The sequence below is a fragment of the Frankliniella occidentalis genome, unplaced genomic scaffold (assembly GCF_000697945.3).
Source record: "Frankliniella occidentalis isolate FOCC.00 unplaced genomic scaffold, Focc_3.1 Scaffold41, whole genome shotgun sequence".
NCBI lineage: Eukaryota > Metazoa > Arthropoda > Insecta > Thysanoptera > Thripidae > Frankliniella > Frankliniella occidentalis.
Genome location: NW_026267171.1, coordinates 1,812,508 through 1,831,744, shown reverse-complemented (window position 1 = coordinate 1,831,744; position 19,237 = coordinate 1,812,508). Strand labels below are relative to the sequence as shown.

At 44.2% G+C, this 19,237-nt stretch overlaps 8 protein-coding genes across 14 annotated transcripts in view; 2 read left to right on the top strand and 6 right to left on the bottom strand.

Annotated features, from left to right (window-relative positions):
- The window catches only part of LOC113215930 (zinc finger protein 572-like), a 2,625-nt gene extending 1,394 nt beyond the window's left edge, over nucleotides 1-1,231 (top strand). Inside the window, exon 2 of one of the 2 annotated variants that reach the window (XM_026435603.2) lies at nucleotides 340-1,231. In XM_026435603.2, coding sequence (XP_026291388.1) covers nucleotides 354-872 — 519 coding nt within the window. In that variant the 5' untranslated portion in view covers nucleotides 340-353 and the 3' untranslated portion in view covers nucleotides 873-1,231. Of the gene's footprint in view, nucleotides 1-117 lie in introns of both variants that reach the window. The other variant, XM_026435596.2, reaches the window with a different exon arrangement.
- Nucleotides 1-2,950, top strand: part of LOC113215902 (longitudinals lacking protein) — a 129,848-nt gene extending 126,898 nt beyond the window's left edge. The window contains exons 5-7 of one of the 2 annotated variants that reach the window (XM_052266644.1): nucleotides 1,349-1,481; nucleotides 1,557-2,132; nucleotides 2,463-2,681. In XM_052266644.1, coding sequence (XP_052122604.1) covers nucleotides 1,349-1,481; nucleotides 1,557-2,132; nucleotides 2,463-2,586 — 833 coding nt within the window. In that variant the 3' untranslated portion in view covers nucleotides 2,587-2,681. Of the gene's footprint in view, nucleotides 1-1,348; nucleotides 1,482-1,556; nucleotides 2,133-2,462 lie in introns of both variants that reach the window. The other variant, XM_052266646.1, reaches the window with a different exon arrangement.
- Nucleotides 2,951-5,474: 2,524 nt separating this feature from the next.
- LOC127749239 (zinc finger X-chromosomal protein-like) lies at nucleotides 5,475-6,846 on the bottom strand. The gene is made up of 3 exons (XM_052266596.1): nucleotides 6,762-6,846; nucleotides 6,420-6,680; nucleotides 5,475-5,761 (listed from the first exon to the last, which is right to left on the bottom strand). The coding sequence occupies exons 1-3, from the start codon at nucleotides 6,844-6,846 to the stop codon at nucleotides 5,475-5,477; spliced, it is 633 nt and encodes a 210-aa protein (XP_052122556.1).
- A 486-nt stretch (nucleotides 6,847-7,332) lies between these two features.
- Nucleotides 7,333-7,783, bottom strand: LOC113216361 (longitudinals lacking protein-like). The gene is made up of 2 exons (XM_052266595.1): nucleotides 7,637-7,783; nucleotides 7,333-7,545 (listed from the first exon to the last, which is right to left on the bottom strand). Exons 1-2 carry the CDS (start codon nucleotides 7,781-7,783, stop codon nucleotides 7,333-7,335), a joined length of 360 nt encoding a protein of 119 aa, XP_052122555.1.
- A 147-nt stretch (nucleotides 7,784-7,930) lies between these two features.
- Nucleotides 7,931-8,915, bottom strand: LOC113216016 (zinc finger Y-chromosomal protein 2). Its single transcript, XM_026435701.2, has 2 exons — nucleotides 8,772-8,915; nucleotides 7,931-8,669 (listed from the first exon to the last, which is right to left on the bottom strand). Exons 1-2 carry the CDS (start codon nucleotides 8,791-8,793, stop codon nucleotides 8,344-8,346), a joined length of 348 nt encoding a protein of 115 aa, XP_026291486.1. The 5' UTR covers nucleotides 8,794-8,915; the 3' UTR covers nucleotides 7,931-8,343.
- The window catches only part of LOC127749252 (PAX-interacting protein 1-like), a 14,757-nt gene continuing 4,396 nt past the window's right edge, over nucleotides 8,877-19,237 (bottom strand). Inside the window, exons 1-2 of one of the 2 annotated variants that reach the window (XM_052266678.1) lie at nucleotides 13,770-13,914; nucleotides 8,877-10,265 (exon numbers count right to left, since the gene is read on the bottom strand). In XM_052266678.1, coding sequence (XP_052122638.1) covers nucleotides 9,334-10,203 — 870 coding nt within the window. In that variant the 5' untranslated portion in view covers nucleotides 10,204-10,265; nucleotides 13,770-13,914 and the 3' untranslated portion in view covers nucleotides 8,877-9,333. Of the gene's footprint in view, nucleotides 10,266-13,769; nucleotides 13,915-19,237 lie in introns of those variants that run through there. The other variant, XM_052266679.1, reaches the window with a different exon arrangement.
- LOC127749245 (uncharacterized) overlaps nucleotides 10,401-19,237 on the bottom strand; it is a 51,344-nt gene continuing 42,507 nt past the window's right edge. The window contains exon 5 of the mRNA XM_052266619.1: nucleotides 10,401-13,987. Coding sequence (XP_052122579.1) covers nucleotides 11,844-13,987 — 2,144 coding nt within the window. The 3' untranslated portion in view covers nucleotides 10,401-11,843. The remainder of the gene's footprint in view (nucleotides 13,988-19,237) is intronic.
- LOC127749249 (longitudinals lacking protein, isoforms A/B/D/L-like) overlaps nucleotides 18,368-19,237 on the bottom strand; it is a 21,914-nt gene continuing 21,044 nt past the window's right edge. For all 4 annotated transcript variants that reach the window (XM_052266657.1, XM_052266658.1, XM_052266659.1 and 1 more), the window contains exon 5: nucleotides 18,368-18,835. In XM_052266657.1, coding sequence (XP_052122617.1) covers nucleotides 18,432-18,835 — 404 coding nt within the window. In that variant the 3' untranslated portion in view covers nucleotides 18,368-18,431. The remainder of the gene's footprint in view (nucleotides 18,836-19,237) is intronic.

The window sequence follows — 19,237 nt, the reverse complement described above, 5'->3', positions numbered from 1 at the left end:
GGTACCCACACCTCCCTTTCGATGAACTGGTTATTGAATGAATGCGTCAGGCGTCAGTCTAGGAGACACAGAGATTCTGTAATGTGTGCAAGCACGTTTATTTCCTTTCGTTTGCAGGTAGGCCGTGCAGACCAGCGAAGGGCATTCTCTAACGTCCTCGAGGTGGTCTTCACGCCATATGTACTTCACTCGGCAATAAAGCATTCAGAATCCCTTAAAGCAGTGGTCTCTCTCCTCTCCGACCGCTCGCCACCGGGGGCTACGCCTACACGCCAACAGACGCAGACCCCGTCGCTTGATCTCTCCTGCGCCGTGCTAACTCTTGGCCTCCTTGTGCAGATGACGACGACCTGATGCTGCCGCTCGCGCTGGGCCGGCTGGGCCGCACGCGCGCGCGCACGCGGCGCGACCCGAGCAAGGCGCGGCCGTACCGCTGCGTGCAGTGCAACGCCAGCTTCATGCAGAAGCACCACCTCAAGCGGCACATGGCGGGCCACGGCGTGCGCCGGCCCTACCAGTGCGGCCAGTGCTCCGCCAGCTTCGCCATCCGCGACAACCTGAACCGCCACCTGCAGACGCACAGCGGGCAGCGGCCCTTCCAGTGCGAGACGTGCGGCAGCAGCTTCCGGCGCCGCGAGCACCTGCTCACGCACCGCCGCACGCACGAGGGCACGCTGCCCTGGACCTGCGGCGTGTGCGGCGCCAACTTCAAGCACCTGTACCTGCTGCAGGCGCACCAGGCGTCGCGCCACCCGTCCGACCCGGAGCAGGTCGCCGCCGAGGACCCCTTCAAGTGCCCGTACTGCGACGCCTCGTTCCGCACGGCGCACACGCACTCGCGCCACGTGCGCACCCACGAGCCGCAGGTGTAACAACTGATTATCGACAACAGTTTTTGGAGTCAGGCACCTGTTTTCTTCGATGTCTTCGTACCTTTGATCTGATTGAACATGGGATGTGTGTCATGCCTTTCTAATTGCCTGTAAGTTAGTAACTCGTAATATATTATCGACAATTGTTATTTAACCATTTTATTTATTTGCCCTGTTAAAGGTGTAAAAGTTTATCACTTAAAAATATGTAGCTTCATCGGTTGTTTTTAGCAGATGATACCTTACTTCTAGAATCTTACAAAGACTTTTTTTTTGTCTGTGTGTATTTTTGAAAACTACTTCAGACAAACACATTCCTTATAAGTTGTTGTGGATGAATAAAAATCAATTCATCTTGATTATCGTGATGATTATTTTGCTCGAGAACTGATTACGATTGCATCACGTCTTCCGCCTCTGTCTGGCCGACTCTTCGTCTCGCCTGTCCGCTGACCACCAATGTATTGGTTCGACAGGTGACCTGGACGACGAGGAGCTGAGCGGCGGCCTGGACGCGGACGTGCTCGTCGTGCTCGGAGCGCATCACCTGGCGGCGGCGGCGACGGACGACCTCGCGGACCTCGCGGCCGACGAGTCCGGGGACGGCGGGTAAGTGCTCGCTCGTGGTGGCCGCGACCAGGAGGCGCAGAAGGTGCGGCGATGACGACGGCCTGCTTGTTGCAGGTTCCAGTGCGCCGACTGCGGCAAGCGCTTCCGCGCCGAGCGCACGCTGAGCCGCCACCGGCGCGTGCACAACCAGTTCCGGCCGCACAAGTGCGTCACCTGTGGCTCGTGCTTCACCAACAAGTCGCACCTGACGCAGCACATCCGCACGCACACGGGCGAGAAGCCGTTCCCGTGCGCGCAGTGCGGCAGCCGCTTCACGGCCAAGTCGCACCTGGCGGCGCACGAGCGGCGCCACTCGGGCGAGCGGCCCTTCCAGTGCCCCGTGCCCGGCTGCGGCGCCCGCTTCGTGGAGAGCAGCCACCTGCACGCGCACGTGCGGCGGCACGGCGGCGAGCGCTGCTACAAGTGCCCCGCGGCCGCGTGCGGCGCGCGCTTCATCCGCCGCAGCGACCTGGCGCGGCACCGGCTCAGCCACGCGGCCGAGCGGCCCTTCCAGTGCGGCCACCCGGGCTGCGAGAAGTCGTTCGCGCGCGCCACCAGCCTCAGGAAGCACGAGCGACGCCAGCACGGCGTCGAGGGCGGCGACAGCGAGCCGGACGGGCCCGACGGCTCCGAGGAAGATGAGCTCAGCGAGTGAGGCAGAAGCAGGGGGAAAGGGGGGGGGGGGAGTCGACTGGAAGTAAATTCCACCAAGCGTTTCTTGTCCATGTTATTGTAATGTCTATTCTAAAAAAAAATGATTACATGTGTCTTTTGTGGTTTATCTATTTTACAAAATTTGAAATTCTTTGTTATTTGTTTTCAATTAGCTAGTGATACTGGCTAATAAAACTGAACTGCGATAGCTTGACTGAATGTGTGAGTTGTTACTGTGCCTCCTGTGGCTTCCTTCCGTCCCCCTCTCGTGGCACTCCCTCTGCTCTGCTCTGCGCGCTCTAACTGTGACACCGCTTTTTGCCGCAGATCCGCTGGGTCCGCTGGACGGCGGGGCCCGGGCCGACGGGGTGCTGCACCAGTGCACGGACTGCGACCGCTCCTTCCTGGGGCGCCGCATGCTCGTGCAGCACCTGCGCACGCACAACGCTGACCGACCCTACAAGTGCACCGTGTGCTGCTACTACTTCAAGTACCCCGGCGACCTCACCAAGCACATGCGCGTGCACACGGGCGAGAAGCCCTACCGCTGCCAGCTGTGCGACGCGGCCTTCACGCAGAGCACGGGCCTCAACACGCACACTCGCAACGTGCACAAGGCGCAGCTGTGCCGCTGCCCGGTGTGCGCCTGCTCCTTCGCCCACCACGCGCAGCTGCGCCACCACTTTGCGCGCCACGCCCCCATCTTCTGCGAGGTGTGCTACGCGAGCTTCATGACCAACGAGGAGAGGGTCGGCCACAAGCTGGCCGAGCACGGCGACATCGAAGCTGTGGCCGTGTGATAACGCTCTGCAGTTCTCGAATAAAAGTATACGATTTGAAATAGAAATGTGAATGTTCTCGCCCCCCCCCCCGCCCCCACCTTTTCCGCGGGATTCTCAATTGTTTCGACATAAATCGCTACATTGTTCTACCAACCGCGTCGACGCTGGAATTAATTTTTAAGACATAGAAAAAACTCGTTCTTCTGCCACCAAAGAGGTGCAGGTAGTGGTAAAGAACGAGTAAAAACGATTCTCTAATGTGCTTATTTCTCTGGTTCCAGCAGACTTATTTGAACACGGTGGGGATCCTCTCGATGGCAGCCAACAGCCTGCTTCCCACTCGTGCCCCTCGTGCGGCAAGTTTTACTCGTGGAAGGGGAACCTGGCCCGCCACATAAGGGTCGAGTGCGGAAAGGTGCCCCAGTGGGCGTGCCCGTCGTGCGGGCTGAACTTCATGTACAAAGCGCACATGGTGAGACACTATAAGCGGAAGCACGAGTAGAGAGCACAAGTGCACGATAGCCTTGGGCGCACAACTACAACGCCAGGTCGCTTGGAAATTTCAAGTTTAATAAATCAGTCATTTGTCTAAGGTCACAGAATCACAATCTCATTTATTCCGTCGATCTCTCCCGCAAGCTATACTGACACCCTCGGGAGCGCTGTTATCTCAACATCACAGATACAAAGGACACAGAGTAGGGCCCTGTTGGGCCGGCATCGGCGCGAGGGAATTCCGAGGGGTACTTCACTGAAAACAAAATCAGTGTAAGCCCCCCCCCCCCTTTCAAAAAATAATTTAAAAAAAGTCACGATAAAACATGGAAAACAAAGAAATTGTAGTAAAGGACCCCTCAGGGAATTCCCTCCTCGGACTAGAAGTGTCCCGGCGGCGGCGGGCTACCGTGGGACCGGCGCACGTGCCGCACGAGGTTGCTGCGCTGCGAGGCGCGGTGCGGGCAGTGCGGGCACTGGAACTGGGGCAGCTTGCCGCACTCGAAGCGGCCGTGCCGGGAGAGGGACTCCTTGTGCGAGTACACCTTGCCGCACGACGGACAAGGGTACTGCGAGGGCCGCCAACCGTTCCGCACACCCAGCGCCGAGGCGTCGGGCTCGAACTGCGGCCACGAACTGCGGCGGTGACCTGGAACAAGGCTGGATCAGTAATCCAAACGATGGTGTGTTCCCCTCTAGTCCCAGTCGTATTTGACCTCCTTCACCACCAAGGAATAAAAATGGAGTGAAGTTATTCACTTTAAAAAAAATAAAATCAGATTTGAGTCACCCATTTTATTTCATCACTTTTTAAACAAAGAGGGGAAAACACACACACACACACACACTCACTCACTCACACACACACAAATTTCTTAAGACTAGAATTCACACATTCTCAAGTGGGAACAGGAAGGAAGTTACATATTTTTCCCTAATTAACAGTTGGGCTGAAAATCAGAATAACGTTGCTTTTCCTCTATGTGACATAACGTGTCCTTATTTGCCAATGTGAGTTATAGAAGCATGTTACACATAAAGTAGGAAGTCCATGACATGTAGCGCAGAAAGTGGAGGCCTGTTTACATGCTTTAGATGCATCTTTAGGAGACATTGTCTTTCTTAGTGATAGGTAACACATGGTGCAGCGTCTTCTTGTCTTGACCTTTGGACCAGGGCGCTCCATCAAAAAGTGTCCATTAAGCTTCTGGACACTTGCATCTACAAAAGAGATATACAAAAAATAAGAATCTGAGTGGAGCAATCTTTCCAAGTGATATGATGTAAATATGTGGTAATAAAATGACAATTGGAAGAATAAAGTCAACACTTGAGAGAAAAAAAAAATATATTTATTTAAGGGGTTACCATAGATACAAAAATATTAACAGCCATTAAAATATATAGAACTGAAATGCTACTTTCAGTTTGTCACTTATTGAAATGAAAAAATCTAGAAACAAGTCAAGGAATGTACAAAATATTTTAGAAAAAAGAATGCCTAATTATGCAATGAAAAATGTAAGAAGAACAAGAGATGTACATATTTTATCTCTCAAGATTTCTGGTATTCATAAGTATTTAATAATGTGACAACTTATTTTCACATCTATTTTTGAAGTTTTACGTGTATAAAACTTAAATGGCACATAATGCGTGGCATGGCATATAATTGCAGTCAGGAATGTTTAACTACTCTATGACAGGTGGGGACCATGTTTCAGAACATAAAAGTACTTCGTACAAGTATGGAAGTGAGAAAAAATTGGCTTCAATACATGTCTTCTTACAAAAATCACTACAAACTGCTCTATTAAGCTTTTATTTGTTTTGTTTTTTTAATGACTAGGACACATTTTTCTCACATGAAGAGTTTGATGTCACACAGAGCATCTACTCCTCAAAATACTGTCATGGTTGAGCAAGGTTTTAAAGGAATAATTCACAATTACATTTTCCCCCTCTTTATCCATACTAGGGATGAAGCATGCTGAAGATGGCAGTTTTAGATTCATAATATCTAAGCTCCCAGAGAAACAAATACATGCCATAAAATACTAAATTATCCAAATAATTGACCAGCACTGGTATCTACTGGCATACGATCAGCATGATTAGTTCTAAGGTGTCTCATTAGATTGGAGTGCTGGGCAGTTCGATGAGGGCATATTGGGCATTGAAACTGAGGCACCTTTCCGCACTCCAAATTAAGGTGTCTACGTAGAGTATTCTTGTACCGATAAGGGCGCAGACAGCGGTGACAGCGAAACTGGGGAATTGTGTGCATTGGAGCAGTATGATGTGAGCCAACAAATGGCTGCCCAAGCACCACTTGTAATGCTGCAGAATCTGTGGGGAAAGAAAAACAAATCTGTTAGTAAAATGTGATAGGTTTTCATGTTGCCAGATTCCTTCACAAAAATCTACGGTAGCATCCATATGAAACCAAATTAAATCATACTGACCAAATATCGGTAAAAAAAAATTATGTTTAAGGTACTGTGTGTATTTGATTGAGGATAGGAACAACCAGAGAAGGATGAGAATAGAAGTGAAATTTATTTGAATGTTTATAACAGAGGAAAAAAATCTATCTAAAATCTAAAACAGTCGTTCCAATTTATGTCTTAAATAACACAATATGTGCTAGAAAGGCACTGAAGAGTTGTTTTGAAGCTGATCCTCTTCATTTCTACACAATTGCTTAAAGCTAGGGAACCTAATGTAGAGTTTTAACTTTTCAAAGCATAAAACTGATATTAATATTTTCATAAATAAATTATAAATAAATGAGACAATGTTAGTAAAGTTTCAAGCTACCCAAGCTAAGACAAAAGATCCATTTAACATGAATGACTCTTAAGGTTAATCATAGTAACAAAAAAGATGAAAATAAATAGAGACAGCACTAGAGTTACTGTGAACATCAAATAGATGGCTACTAACTAATATCACTTTGACATCATATCTTCATGAGATAACTGTGGGGAGTGGCTTTGTGCCTCACCGACATCAGCTCTGGAGGTCCTCCAATCAGATCCTATAATGCTAGCATGTATTTTACGAATATGTTTCATCAGATTTCCTTTCAGTTTTGAGCGATGGGGGCAATATGGACATTGGAACTGAGGTTCCTTTCCACATTCAAACCTTAGATGAGTTCCCAGTGTATATTTATATTGATAAACCTTGTTGCACTTTGGACACGGAAATAAACCACGCGAGGCATTGAACTGCTGTTGATTATCTTCAGAACCTCCAGAAGGACCTAAGGCAGACGAACATAATATAAAGCATGTTAAATCACAATAAAGGAACAAATTGTGCACTAAAGTGAACAAATTTTCACCTGAGCAATTCATTGCTGATGGGAACTCCCACCACGGCAATCCTGATCCTCCTGGACCATTACGACTACCCCATACTGCGTCCATGGAAGATGAATCTGCCACAGAAAAGACTTGCAAGGTTAGATAGATAAAAAAATGTAGCGCTTTTTTCCCAACCTTTTAACACTTTACACAATAACATACCATATTACATACAAGGTACTAGAGTAGAAAAGGGACAAAGAAAGGTTGCATGTGATATTAAAAACAAAATTTATGGATGAATTAAAAAAAAATGCTCCTTGATTATAGGTAAAGAAATATTTATTAATTTTATTATTCTTGGAACATAAAGATTTGGTTTCAGGTAAAAGTCTCCGCATTTATGTCAGTAAGTGCTTTCATCAGGTGGACCAATAAACTACCACTAATGTTACAAAATAAGAGTGGCCTAGCATTACATTAACTAGTGCAAAAAGAAAAGAAATGACAAATTGAATATTTCACTTTCGCACTACGAGCAAATAGAGATGTCTTAAATCTGGTTGTCTAAATGTTTTTTGTGTTTTGATTTTGTTAACTGTTACTATGTCACTCTACAGCTGTTTTATGCAGAAGTTGCTGCTTTAAATTAAGCTCTCGTCTGAAACTTTGAGCGTCAACTTCAGGATGCTTGCTCAGAACATGCTTATATAGATTGCCCCTAAATTTGGAGCGATGAGGACAAACAGGACACTTAAAACAAGGTTCCTTGCCACACTCCAAGCGTTCATGAGTTGTTAAGTTACACTTCCAGCGGTAAACCTATAATGGAAAAATTACATACTCATTACTATATAATTTGTACTTTAATTTTTAATTTTTTTGAATGTACATAGTATGAAATAACACTCACTTTGCCACACCCACTACATGAATACTGTCCAGGTCCTTGATTAGGTAAGATTTCTCTTCCCCGTTTCTTGCTAGTACTGGGAGGGTCTGTAGCAAGCCCACGAAGATCTTGAGCTCCACGTCTCATCCTGTCACTTTGTGCAGACATACCGCACACGGAATAGGAGAGAGCCCACCAATCGTTCTCTAGAGAAACAAAATAAAATAATGTCAGAAATAGGACAAAAAGTGTTTCTAAAGAAAGAAAAGAGAGATAAAGGACACCCTGCATTAATATGAAATTAACAACACATGATTATAATAAAAAGATAATAAACATTTTATTGCTCCAAAACTATCTTTTCATTGTGGGATAAATTTTAGAACAGATTTGTTGATGGTTGAAGAACGAGCAAAATAGAGAATGTACATCAAGCAAAAGAAAGATGAGACTCTATCTGTCTCCTATGTAAATGAATGGGGACTGGCCTTGAGCTTCAGCTCATGCGGCCAAATATGAGACAGAATGATCGGTGATAAAGGGTGAAACTATATAATGAGATGAGAGACTATGGATAAGCAACAATGTATAGCTTTATCGCACTTCTCTTCATATGTAACTATCAATCCGGGAATCGTTGGAAGGAGGAAGGTTCACTTTGTTGCTTATCCATATTCTCTCGCATCATGGCAACCTGTTTAGATTTAGCAAGCATCCAAGTAACATTTTTACTGAACTGACAGCCCCTGATGACGACTTTGAATGTGCTTATTAAGGTTCCATTTAGCATAGGAACGATGAGGACAGTGCGGGCACGCAAATTGTGGGTCCTTTCCACATTCCATCCTTTGATGCTTCTTAAGATTATGCAAATACTGATAAACCTTCCCACATTGTGAGCAAGTATATGCAATCTTTTCTTGTTCAGTCACTGCAGGAATAGGTCCTTGAGGAACAATAGGAGAGAAGTACAGAGCCTTCCTAGGCACTGATCCAGGTACAGGCGTTGTGTCTAGGATGTTTGATGCAGAGAATGAATCCATAAGCCGCCACTCTAAATGGAAATACAAAGATCCATTAGATAAATTATTTGATCACAGTTAAAGGAAATAATGATTAAACATGCACATAGATCCAAAAAAGGCTATCTACTTACCTCCCTTGATTAAAGGACTCATGGTAAGTAGAACAAAAATAACAATTTTTGCACCACTAAATAGGAACAATTTTTTAAAGGTATTATTTACAACAGAAAAACAGATTACTATAGACTACATCATTCTTTAATATGTAACCTTACATGGAGGGGAGAGCAATATTGGGAATAAATAGATACAATTTGTGCAGGTAGAAAATTTTAGACACACAGAAATTGGTAAAACCCTGGAACAAGACTTGTTATTTTGTGAAGAAGAGTATGCTAAGAGGCAAAAAACATGAAATGAATGAAAAGGCACCAGTAAGTTAATTAGCTGAAGTATTCACAGTTGGGATGCTACTATCACAACGTGTTCTAAAACACAAGCTTGATTCTAGTACTAATATTAAAATAATATCACATTTTCAAATTTCAAGTAAAGCTAAGGATAAAGAAATTAACAAGATAAAATTTATGAATTAGAACTAATTATGCACGAAGACAGTTAAAAACAATCACTACAGGAAATTCTGACAAATAAGAGAAATGCATGTCTTCCATTTTGATGTTAAGATCCAAATCATGGTGTTGTTGCTCTGCTGATCGTATTAGGGGCATATGGAGATGGTGATGGCAGCTGTTGAGGGGATGTCTGAGAAGTGCCACCTTGCTGCTGTTGATTTAATATATGCTGTTGTGGTGATTGCTGCTGTTGGTGGGGCTGCTGGAGGGACTGTTGGGGTTGTTGTAGTTGTGATGATATTGAGGCTGAAATAAGGTTTGCTGATTGCTGCTGCTGCTGCTGCTGCTGCTGCTGCTGCTGTTGCTGTTGCTGCTGTTGTTGCTGCTGTTGTTGTTGTTGCTGTTGTTGTTGTTGTTGCTGCTGCTGCTGCTGCTGCTGCTGCTGTTGGGAGTCTCTCTGATGATCGAGAGCTGACTCTCCTACTTGTGTGGAAGCAGCTACCTGCAGCATAACTTGGGGAGGTGGAATGTGAGGGTGCCAAGAAAGAGATGAGTGAGGTAGAACATTCTGATGATGGCTGTGACTTTGTAGGCCCATTACAGGAGGTGCATGCTGTTGATTGCCTTGATGCTTGCTCCTAATATGCCTGATGAGGTGAATTTTTTGTTTACTTTTATGAGGGCAATGTGGGCACTGAAATTGGCGCTCTTTACCACACTCTAGACGGACGTGTGATGAAAGATTTCCTTTGTACCGATAAACTTTGCCACAAGTTTCACAAGGGAAATGACCTGGACCATAACTCGAACCAGATGTGTTCATTGAGCCTGTTGCAGCATGTCCTTGATTAGACAAACCGACATGTTGACTTTGATGAAGAAAATCCTCAACTGCCATATTGCCATGATGAATTGTCCCAGAGGAAGTCGTAGACCATGAAATAACTTCCACTCCTGGAGAGGGTGAAGATACAGGTTCTTCCTTCATGGGATAATTGTACTCAATCGTCTTTGTAGATGGTGGCCACGGGGATGCAGATGAAGTAATTGCTGCAAGCAGAGAGCAATGTGTTAGTACAAAAAAGTGAAGAAAGCTCCCAAGAGGTGGAGTGTTTTAAAAATCAGTTGATATTGTGAAAACAAGCATAGTTGAAAGGTAATCCTGAAAGAAAATGTAACAAAAACTTTACATCCATAAATTTTATTAATTTTCTAGGGTAGATGTGGGTTAGCTAGCATTTTCCTAAAGGTCCATGGGTCAGATAATTTTACAACAGAAATTACTTTCTCTGAAAAGCAAGGGTGTAGTAAGCACAATGACCAGGAAGGATAACATAGACAAATACAAGTAACAGACTGAATAACAGGACTGACATAATTTTTTTAAATCCTAAAAGCACAGTGATGATGGTGCTTCTTTATTTGTTTAATTTCTTTTTATATTTTCAGTTGCTTTCATGAAAAAAGTTATCCAGCTCCTTACTGCTAACTACATCATAAATTTGGAAGATAAATATTGGTATAATACTGATATTGGAGGTATAGAATCAAACTGCTCTACTTTCTACATCTATTAAACACACATTTAACTATAATCGAAGGTGAAAGGTTCAAAGTAATATTTTGGTAAATCAAAAATCACAGATAAATAAATACAGTGGCACAAAATTTCTGTATGAATATGACATGTGCACTAATAAATTCAAGAACAAGCTATTTCAACGAAAAATCAGAAAAAAAAATCTTCGTCAACTGTAATAGTACTCCATGCAAAACGCCAGTTTTTAAAGAACAGCATAGAGGAGCCATGATGGAACCTTTACCGACTGCCCAACAAACAGTATACATGAAGTGAGGCATCCCTACTTGAATACATGTTTTGGCACTACTATATATGAAGCTATGTGAGAGCAAAAGGCTTTCATAGCAATAACATATTTTTATCTGCACTTCAAAACGTTAAAGGTGGGAATAACAGTATCCTAGAGTCAATGACCTAAACACAGAAAATAGATACTAAAAAATGGCACATTTATAAGGGTAACAATAACTTGCATGACACAAGCTCTAAAAACCAAAAGGTATTTTAGGTGAGAATTTTTTAAGTTAAGTTATTAGTAAAACATTTTTGAGTCAAATATAAACAAACTAGAATGTAATACTCTAGATATGGGGAAAATCACAATCAAAGAGAATTATCACAGAAAAAACATTACACAAATTCAAATAATATTTTTTTAAAACAATTTTACTTATACTACATATATTTTGTGTCTAGGTAATACTTTGTCCATTGTTTGGTTACAGCACCCTTTGAGATTCCCCCAGCTTCTTCTTGCACATGCAAGTTCTGACAATTAAAAAAAAAAAATTGTTTTTGTAAATTAATGTAAATTAAATTAGAGTATTTAAGATAGATTAATCTAAATTTGTTGAATATTTACAGAAATGAAGAGGCCTTTATCCACAAATATGAAAGGGCAAAAAGACAGGGTAGAGGAAATAGACAGACAGAAATGGGATACACCCCGTTGTAATTATGCCATGCTCTAGAATTAAATGCAAAACTTAAAAAAACCACAACAATATTCTGTGGTCTTTTGTTTTTCCCCAAAATTGTGTTCCTCTCTAAATTGTATCAAGGAAGCGGACAGGTAGATCGAGTGGAGCTTCCTGCTCTTTTTCAGGGGCAGAAGCAGATGTAACCAATGGATTTGGTACAATAGCTCCTTGATATGTGGTTGAGGTCTGTGATGTGGAAAATGTTGGTGCAAAGGAATAAGATGAGATTGATGGCGATGGTGCTGGCACAGCATAAGGAGCACTAGATAGAGGTTGAAGAGCTGGCACTGGTGGTAATATTGGCAAAGCTTGAGAGGTAGGAAGAGGAGGAGTCTTTGGTTTGGGAAGTCCGATTGCTGAATTTGGTAAATCTACAACATTTGAACTTAAATCAGGCCCCGATATATCCAGTGAAGGTGATGTAGAACCACCAGGAACACGATGGAAATTTATCCAATGCTTTTTAGCAGCTAACCAAGTTTGGAAGTAGTTGTCACATAAATTACATTTGAATTTTCCATGTGATAAAATTGATGAGTCGTCTATTTTCTTCTTTTCTTTAAAGCGACTTTTCTTTTCATTTTTTTTATCATGGGTGAAAATTGCAGAACGAACTGGTTTAACATCCTCAATTGTTGGTGCAAGTACTTCTGATTTGACAGCTGGTGATGCTGGAGACACTGGAAGTGTTTCTTTTGGGGAGGGTGCCTCTGTCTCTGTTGGCCCAGGTGTTGACACCCTCTTAGGTGTGGCAGCAGAGACAATCACATTTTCTTTAGGAGAGTTGCAAGGTGCTTTCAGTGGTGTTGTGAGCTTCATTTTAGATTTTTCTGAACACTCCTTCAGAGCTTTTCTAAACAGAGCACCACTTTTCTTAGATTTCATAAACATTTGTCGCTTTTTTGTCATGAGAAGTTTTGAATAAGGCGCCCTTGCTCTTTTCGTGCTGGGAGAAGAAATACCTGCTTTACTTTCACTAGGCACAGTTGCGACCTTTTTTAAATCTTCCAGTTTTGGAGATTTAGCACTGGCAATATCAGAGTCTGACAAACTACAGGGGTATGATGCGTGCTCCTGTTCAGACAGGAAAGAATCATCCGTCGAGCTGGCACGTACTCTTGGGACTTGAGAGCAAGGTGCGGTAGATGATGCAGCTTGAATCTTCTGAGTTTCACCCTTCCCTTTATTCGGGCACTGGGGATCAAACTTTATCACAGAGAGATCTTCACTCTTCGTGACAGTTTCCACTTTCCATTCAGCTCCAGAGTCAGTTTTTTTTGCCAATTTTAAGAGTAAAGGATTCTTTCCATGAGTCATATCAATTTCCTCAGTAGATTCATTTCTCTCAGTAGGATAAGATGTATGCTGCATTGACTGAGACCTCTTCCTCATCATTTTCTTCAGTTTTCTGAGTGACATATTTCCAAAATCTTCTGCTTTGTGCTCCTCGGAAAAATGCCTCTTAATACTGTCATCATCTTCGTCATCCATATAATCTTCAACTTCATCCGGTAATTCGAGATAACAAGTTGACTTACGTGGTCTAAAAGACCTAGTCTGTTGAGGATCATTTGAATGACGATCTACTTTGAAAGCTCCTCGTCTCTGACGCCCACCACCTCTACCTCTCCTTCCTCGACTACCTCGCCCTCGTATAGCAGTATTCCTCCTAGTAGGGACAATATCGACACAAGACTGCAAGTCCTCAAGTTCCCCAAAATGTACCTGAGTAGATTCATTGGTCAAGCTCGTGCTGACCTGAATAGCAGTATGCTTCTTTTTCTTCATGAAGTCCTTGTTACACTCCTCAACACTCTTTTCTCCAAAACTGTACAGGGATGTGCATTTGCCATGATTTAGATCTGTGCCTTCCTGAATGTCAGGTTCCTCATCAAACTTACAAAAGTTAGACCGTTGAGCAATAGCAGAAAACTCTTTGGAATTACTAGATACAACTCTCCACTCAGTACGCGACAAGCCTGTATGACTTACTAGTGTAGTGTTTATGAGTAAAGTAGGAGGAGTATTGCAACACTTAGAACAGGGTTGTTGACGGATATTTGGTCTTGTCTTCGAACCATCGTTGGGATTGGCAGTTACTGATAGATGGGGCAGGCTACCCAGAAGAGAGCGAATTGTAGCCCAGGTTGGAAGGTGAGAAGAAGAGGAGCCATCAGCACTGCTGTTGCCATCCAGTGCGCCAGCACCTCCTGAAACAAATTTAATGGGTGTTAAAAACAAACTAACACAAGAACTTAGTGACCATAAAAGTGTGTAAAGAATGTCACACAATTTATTTATCGTAATAAAAAAATATTTCCTCACTAAAATATGTAGTATTACTCAGAAGTATTGAAACTAGTTACAGAGATTCCTAAGCGAATCAATTCATGCAGAGGTAAGATTATGAAGCAAAATCATTAATATAATCTTTTTACTCAGGTAATGGGTAGAATTGTCAAAAAATAGCCCTTCTATATGGTACAATAAAATTCCATCATTTTGAGTGACTAAGTTTAATGATACTCGTAATAGATTGTTCTTTACAACACAACTAGTACACAAATTTAAATTGAAAAGAAAAGTAAAAGGACAAACCAGTTACATGCTGTCACAGGCACAGAATGTGAAGCAATTGGAATTGACACAAAATTAATTCTTGAAAAAGTAAATCCACAAAATATAGATAAAAATATATTAGTATTGCTTTAGCTAGAATTAGGGTGTTTATTGCTGATGTGTTTAAATAGACTGCCTTTTTGCTTGGATCGATGAGGACAGTGGGGACATTGAAACTGAGGCTCCTTTCCACACTCCAACCGTTGATGCAGGCTTAAACTTTGTTTCCATCTATAGACCTTTCCACATTGGTGGCAAGGATAAGTTTGAGGTCTGGAGGAAAAATTTTGTGAAGTGATAGACATTGGATGGGCATGGCCTTGTGTACTGAACTGCTGCATGAGATGAGGTTGAAGGAAATTGCTTGTTGAGGCCCATTGACCGGTAGCAAAGCCTGAAGAAAAAATAAAATCTGTGAGTTGACTAAATTTGTAACTATTAATATAAATTGTTGTCATAATTTTTTTATATAGAAACACTCATAAGGCATAAGTATGTATATGGCTTCACTGTTGGAAAAAATACATTTATTAACAATATCTCCAACATAATAAAGTTCTGTAAGAAAAAAAGAATTGTGTAAAGTAAATTAAACTAGAGACTATTGTTAAATTTCACCCACAAAATAAAATAAGATTGATATCACACTTTTCAAGAGGTAATAAGATTTAGAGACAGTGGACAGATTATAATATACCACAAGGATTGAACCCATGCTTGGTTTGACAATATGCTAATCTGAGTGTTGATGATGACAACGTAGATGAGCCAGTAAATTGCGTTTATATCTGTAAAGGCGTTGGCATCTGCGGCATTTAAATTGATTTGTAATGGGATCCACTTGAACTTCTTCATTTTGAACGGTCTTCTTACCACGTCCATGCGTGTTAAATTGTGCCTTCTTGGGCAGCGATTCTTCCATCAAAAGCTCTAAGTCTAACTTGGGCACCAGCAGACTGCAATTAACACTTGTAGTGTCCTCTGCAAAATAAAGAGTGTGATTAATATCTGGCCAGCAAAGAAAGTAACTGAGACAACATTGGCTTGTGTAAGATTTTGAAGAAAATACTTCACAAAGAAAGATGGGGCACAAAAATAATATTACAGCAAGAAGATTTTTGGGGTAACACAAGTAATTTATTTGTGATTGTTTGGGTTTGACAGGCTAAGTAAAGGGTAAGCAGATAGATTCTATCTGGGGGTCACAGCAACTATACTTAAAGATAGAACACACCCATACGGCTCATGAACCTGACTCAGTGTTGAGTAGTCCCTCTAAAAGTCACCCATGCTCGCCATTCGCTCGTGGTGTTTATTGAATACATGCTTGCGCAAATTGCCCTTTAGCTTGGTGCGATGTGGACAAAAGGGACAGAAGAAGGACGGTTCTTTGCCACACTCTAGTCTCAGATGAGTCTTGAGGCTACCCTTCCAGCGAAACTTGCGGTCGCAGCTTGGACAAGGATAAACAGTCTCATCCTGGCGGTCCTGGTCTTGGGATGCAACGGGCGAGTTTGGCGAAAACATTGCCCCTGGAACGCTAGCGGGGTGTTCAGCGTTTGGCGCGCCGCGATACCTCCACATGCCACCTGCACAGAGATAGGACAAAGTCAGACTTGGGCACACACTGCAGGATTCTTCCAACACCCCAAATCTACTTCCCCGGGATGCCACACTGTTAACATGTCTTTACATACTCACTAAAAAGCCCCTTTGACATTAACGCCAGAAACTTAGGCACCAGACGGGTTGAGAGGCACTGCGCCGCTGAAAGGCATCCCGGGGTGCTTGCACTTCATGTGCTTGTTTTTGAGGTCACTGCGGTGTTTGCTGCGATACGGGCAATACGGGCATTTGAACTTGGGCGCCTTGCCGCACTCGTTGCGCAGGTGCTGCGAGAGGTTGCCCTTCCATCGGTACGTTTTGCCGCACTTGTGGCACGGGTAGCAGCCGACTTGGCGGTACACAGGTGGCGTGCCCCCAGCTGCAGCACCGAGTACTCCGAGAGAAGGGCCCTGCTCAAAGACGTGGCCAGGCACAGAGGCGCACCCAGGGGCCGGGTACGGTGCCCAGAAGGGTGCTGCAAACACAAGGCTGACATGAGAAAGACGAGCGAATGGACATAGGGAATTACAGACGGCAGGGTTGCTGTGAGTTAGACAAGCAAAAGGTAGTGCAGTTGTGAAGTACATTGACGTGGGAGGGGCCAGAAGGAAAAAAAAAACTTTTGGGAAGGGACAAAAAACGTTATTTTATTATCAAAATACTGTGTGACTTCTGGCCAAAACGCCGAAAGAAAAAAGAAAGGTTGAAGAAAAAGGACACTTCCACGGGGTTCAACGCGACACAGGAAAGGAAAACTTTGGTCAAATCGCGAAGGGCTTTCCCGGATGGACAAAGATTATGTGCCTCTTGAGGTGACTCTTGTGACGTCCTCGGTAGTCGCAAAAAGGGCATTGAAAGCAGGGTTCTTTGCCGCATTCCAGCTTGAGGTGCTGAGACAAGCTCCCCTTCCAGCGGTACACCCGGCCGCACTGCGAGCACTCGTAGCGCCCGGGCCCGCTCTGCTGCAGCAGCTGGGAGCTTTGGGCGCCAGGCTGGCCCCAGTCGGTACTCGCGGGGGAAGTCCAAGCGTCCGCGTCCGGGCCTGCTGGGAAACAGAGGGGAATGAGTACTGGTGGGGGCAGGGCGGAGCAGAGCGGGGCGCAACCGAGCCGAAGGGAGTCGAACCCCCGCGCCCCAGTGGCACCCAACCCAACGGGACCCGACCTGGGCCGGTGCATCACAGGTCGTGGTGGACGAGCTCGGGGTGCAGCTTGCGGACATGGCGAGTGACGCCGCTACGCTGCTTGGAGCGGTACCGACAGGCGGGCGACACGGGGCAAAGGAACTGGGGCTCCATGCCGCACTCGAGCCGCATGTGCTGCGAGAGGCTGCCCTTCCAGCGGTACACCTTGCCGCACTGCGGGCAGCGGAACGAGCCGGGCCCCTTGCGACCTGCGGGAGAAGAGACGACCGGGTTAGCATGCCGCGGGGGGTGCGTAGCCCGAGTAGCTGGCTCTACGCTACCCTTAGGGGAGCGGCCGCTAGCGCGGTAGCTGCGCGCCAGCGGGTCACAAGTGGAAGTCGCAGCCAGGGTGCTGCATGCGCACGTGGCGACGCAGGTCGCTCTTGTGCTTGCAGCGGTACTGGCAGGCGGGGCACTGCAGCTGTGGCTCCTTGCCACACTCCAGCCTCAGGTGCTGGAAGAGGCTGCCCTTCCAGCGGTACAGGCGGCCACACTGCGGGCAGGCGAACTGGCCCGGGCCGCGAGCACCCTGACGACCGCCTCCGGCGCTTCCCCGACGCAGCTCACCTACAACCGAGACACGGGTAGTGTCAAACATTAACATCCACGCCTGTACAGACAGAGCTCCTTACTGAGTATTACATGCTAAATATCGAGGTGGGTCACACATAAGTCATACTGACTCAAACAGAACGCTCAGCTTAGTACAAAGAACTTTCAACAGTTTTCATTTGAAGGACAAGCATTATGATGTGAAATGTCAGGAAAGAAATACCCAATACAAAATACAGTAGTACTTGTTTACTTTAAATATTTCTTATACAGTCCTCTCAGGATGCTTATAAAGTATGTGCTTCTTCAAATCACTTTTGTATTTATAGACAAGAGAGCAGATGGAGCACTGGAATTGAGGTTGTTTTCCACACAGCAGTCTGATGTGGTGAAGTAGGTTACTTCTCCAACGGTAAGTTTTTCCACACTGATGGCATGGGAAATGACCAGGCCCAGATCCTGACGATGGTGCCTTCTCGTTGAACACACCATTCGGTACCCAGTTATGGGAGACAAGCCCTAGAGAAAGTTCAGAAGTTAGAACAGTGAACCAAATACAAAGCAACACTCAACTGTAAATTATTAAGTATATAAATAAGTGGTAGAGAAGAAAGAAGCCAGAAAGACAAACCACCATTAGAAAGCTTTATTTGAATTTAATCAGAAACAAATACAAGAGATATGAGAACAAGATTTTAAGCACAAACACTTTGAGACTCTTCAGTTTTTATGATTTTAGTTTTAAAAATATCTGTTAGTTTTATTTCAGGGACAAGCCATATTTTATTATCCCCATCTAAGTCTAGAGCTGAACAATTTGAAGGATTAGCTGATTTAGCTTTGCTCTTGGGACCACTTTTTTTACATTTTGGCATAGGTTTTTTTTTTGCTTTAACAATTTTTGCAGCACTGGTAACAGTTCCATGATTATCTGCGGCTTCTAGCCTAGAGTCACTCAGCCTGATAACAGCACGTCTGATGTTTTCAGTTAAACCTTCTAGCACAGGCAAATCGTTTTCATTTGTTACACTTGGCTGCCGCAGCGTATCAGTTAAGGCATGTAATCCGTGGGCAAGTTTCATGCGAGCACTGATCCAACCTGTCAACAAAAAGAGTATCTTATTAGTAGCTGGAAAAGCATCTGCATCCAAATGCACTTGCAAACCTTATGCATGCAACCCAATCATTCATATCATCCCTATAATGACAGAAAAATGGCATGCTTGAATGAGAACTGAAGAAAAGCCTTTTGAGCATGAATTTAATCTTGCCCCCAAACATAAAGTGCACACAAAAGATGAATCTAAGAACCAATCTACTTGGTGGTTGACACATTCGAATGTACCTGTCAGTGAAATGAAAGAGAGATAGATAGATGTTAGAGGAGGATTAAGGAACAAATTACAAACTGCTAGGAAGGGTGAGAAATATCAATACAGGCAATAGGAATGAATTTTGAGAAAAGGAAACAGTAAGTTGCTCCACAGTCTAGAGCAGACAA

Coding starts and splice junctions, on each gene's coding strand:
- LOC127749239 (XM_052266596.1), bottom strand. CDS start 6,846: ATGGACGCAGTATGGGGTAGTCGTAATGGTCCAGGAGGATCAGGATTG. Junction 6,681..6,761: donor ATCAGCAATGAATTGCTCAG/GTGAAAATTTGT, acceptor CGTCTGCCTTAG/GTCCTTCTGGAGGTTCTGAA. Junction 5,762..6,419: donor GACCTCCAGAGCTGATGTCG/GTGAGGCACAAA, acceptor CTTTCCCCACAG/ATTCTGCAGCATTACAAGTG.
- LOC113216016 (XM_026435701.2), bottom strand. CDS start 8,793: ATGAGTCCTTTAATCAAGGGAG. Junction 8,670..8,771: donor GAGTCCTTTAATCAAGGGAG/GTAAGTAGATAG, acceptor ATTTCCATTTAG/AGTGGCGGCTTATGGATTCA.
- LOC113216361 (XM_052266595.1), bottom strand. CDS start 7,783: ATGTCTGCACAAAGTGACAGGATGAGACGTGGAGCTCAAGATCTTCGT. Junction 7,546..7,636: donor CATGTAGTGGGTGTGGCAAA/GTGAGTGTTATT, acceptor TTTCCATTATAG/GTTTACCGCTGGAAGTGTAA.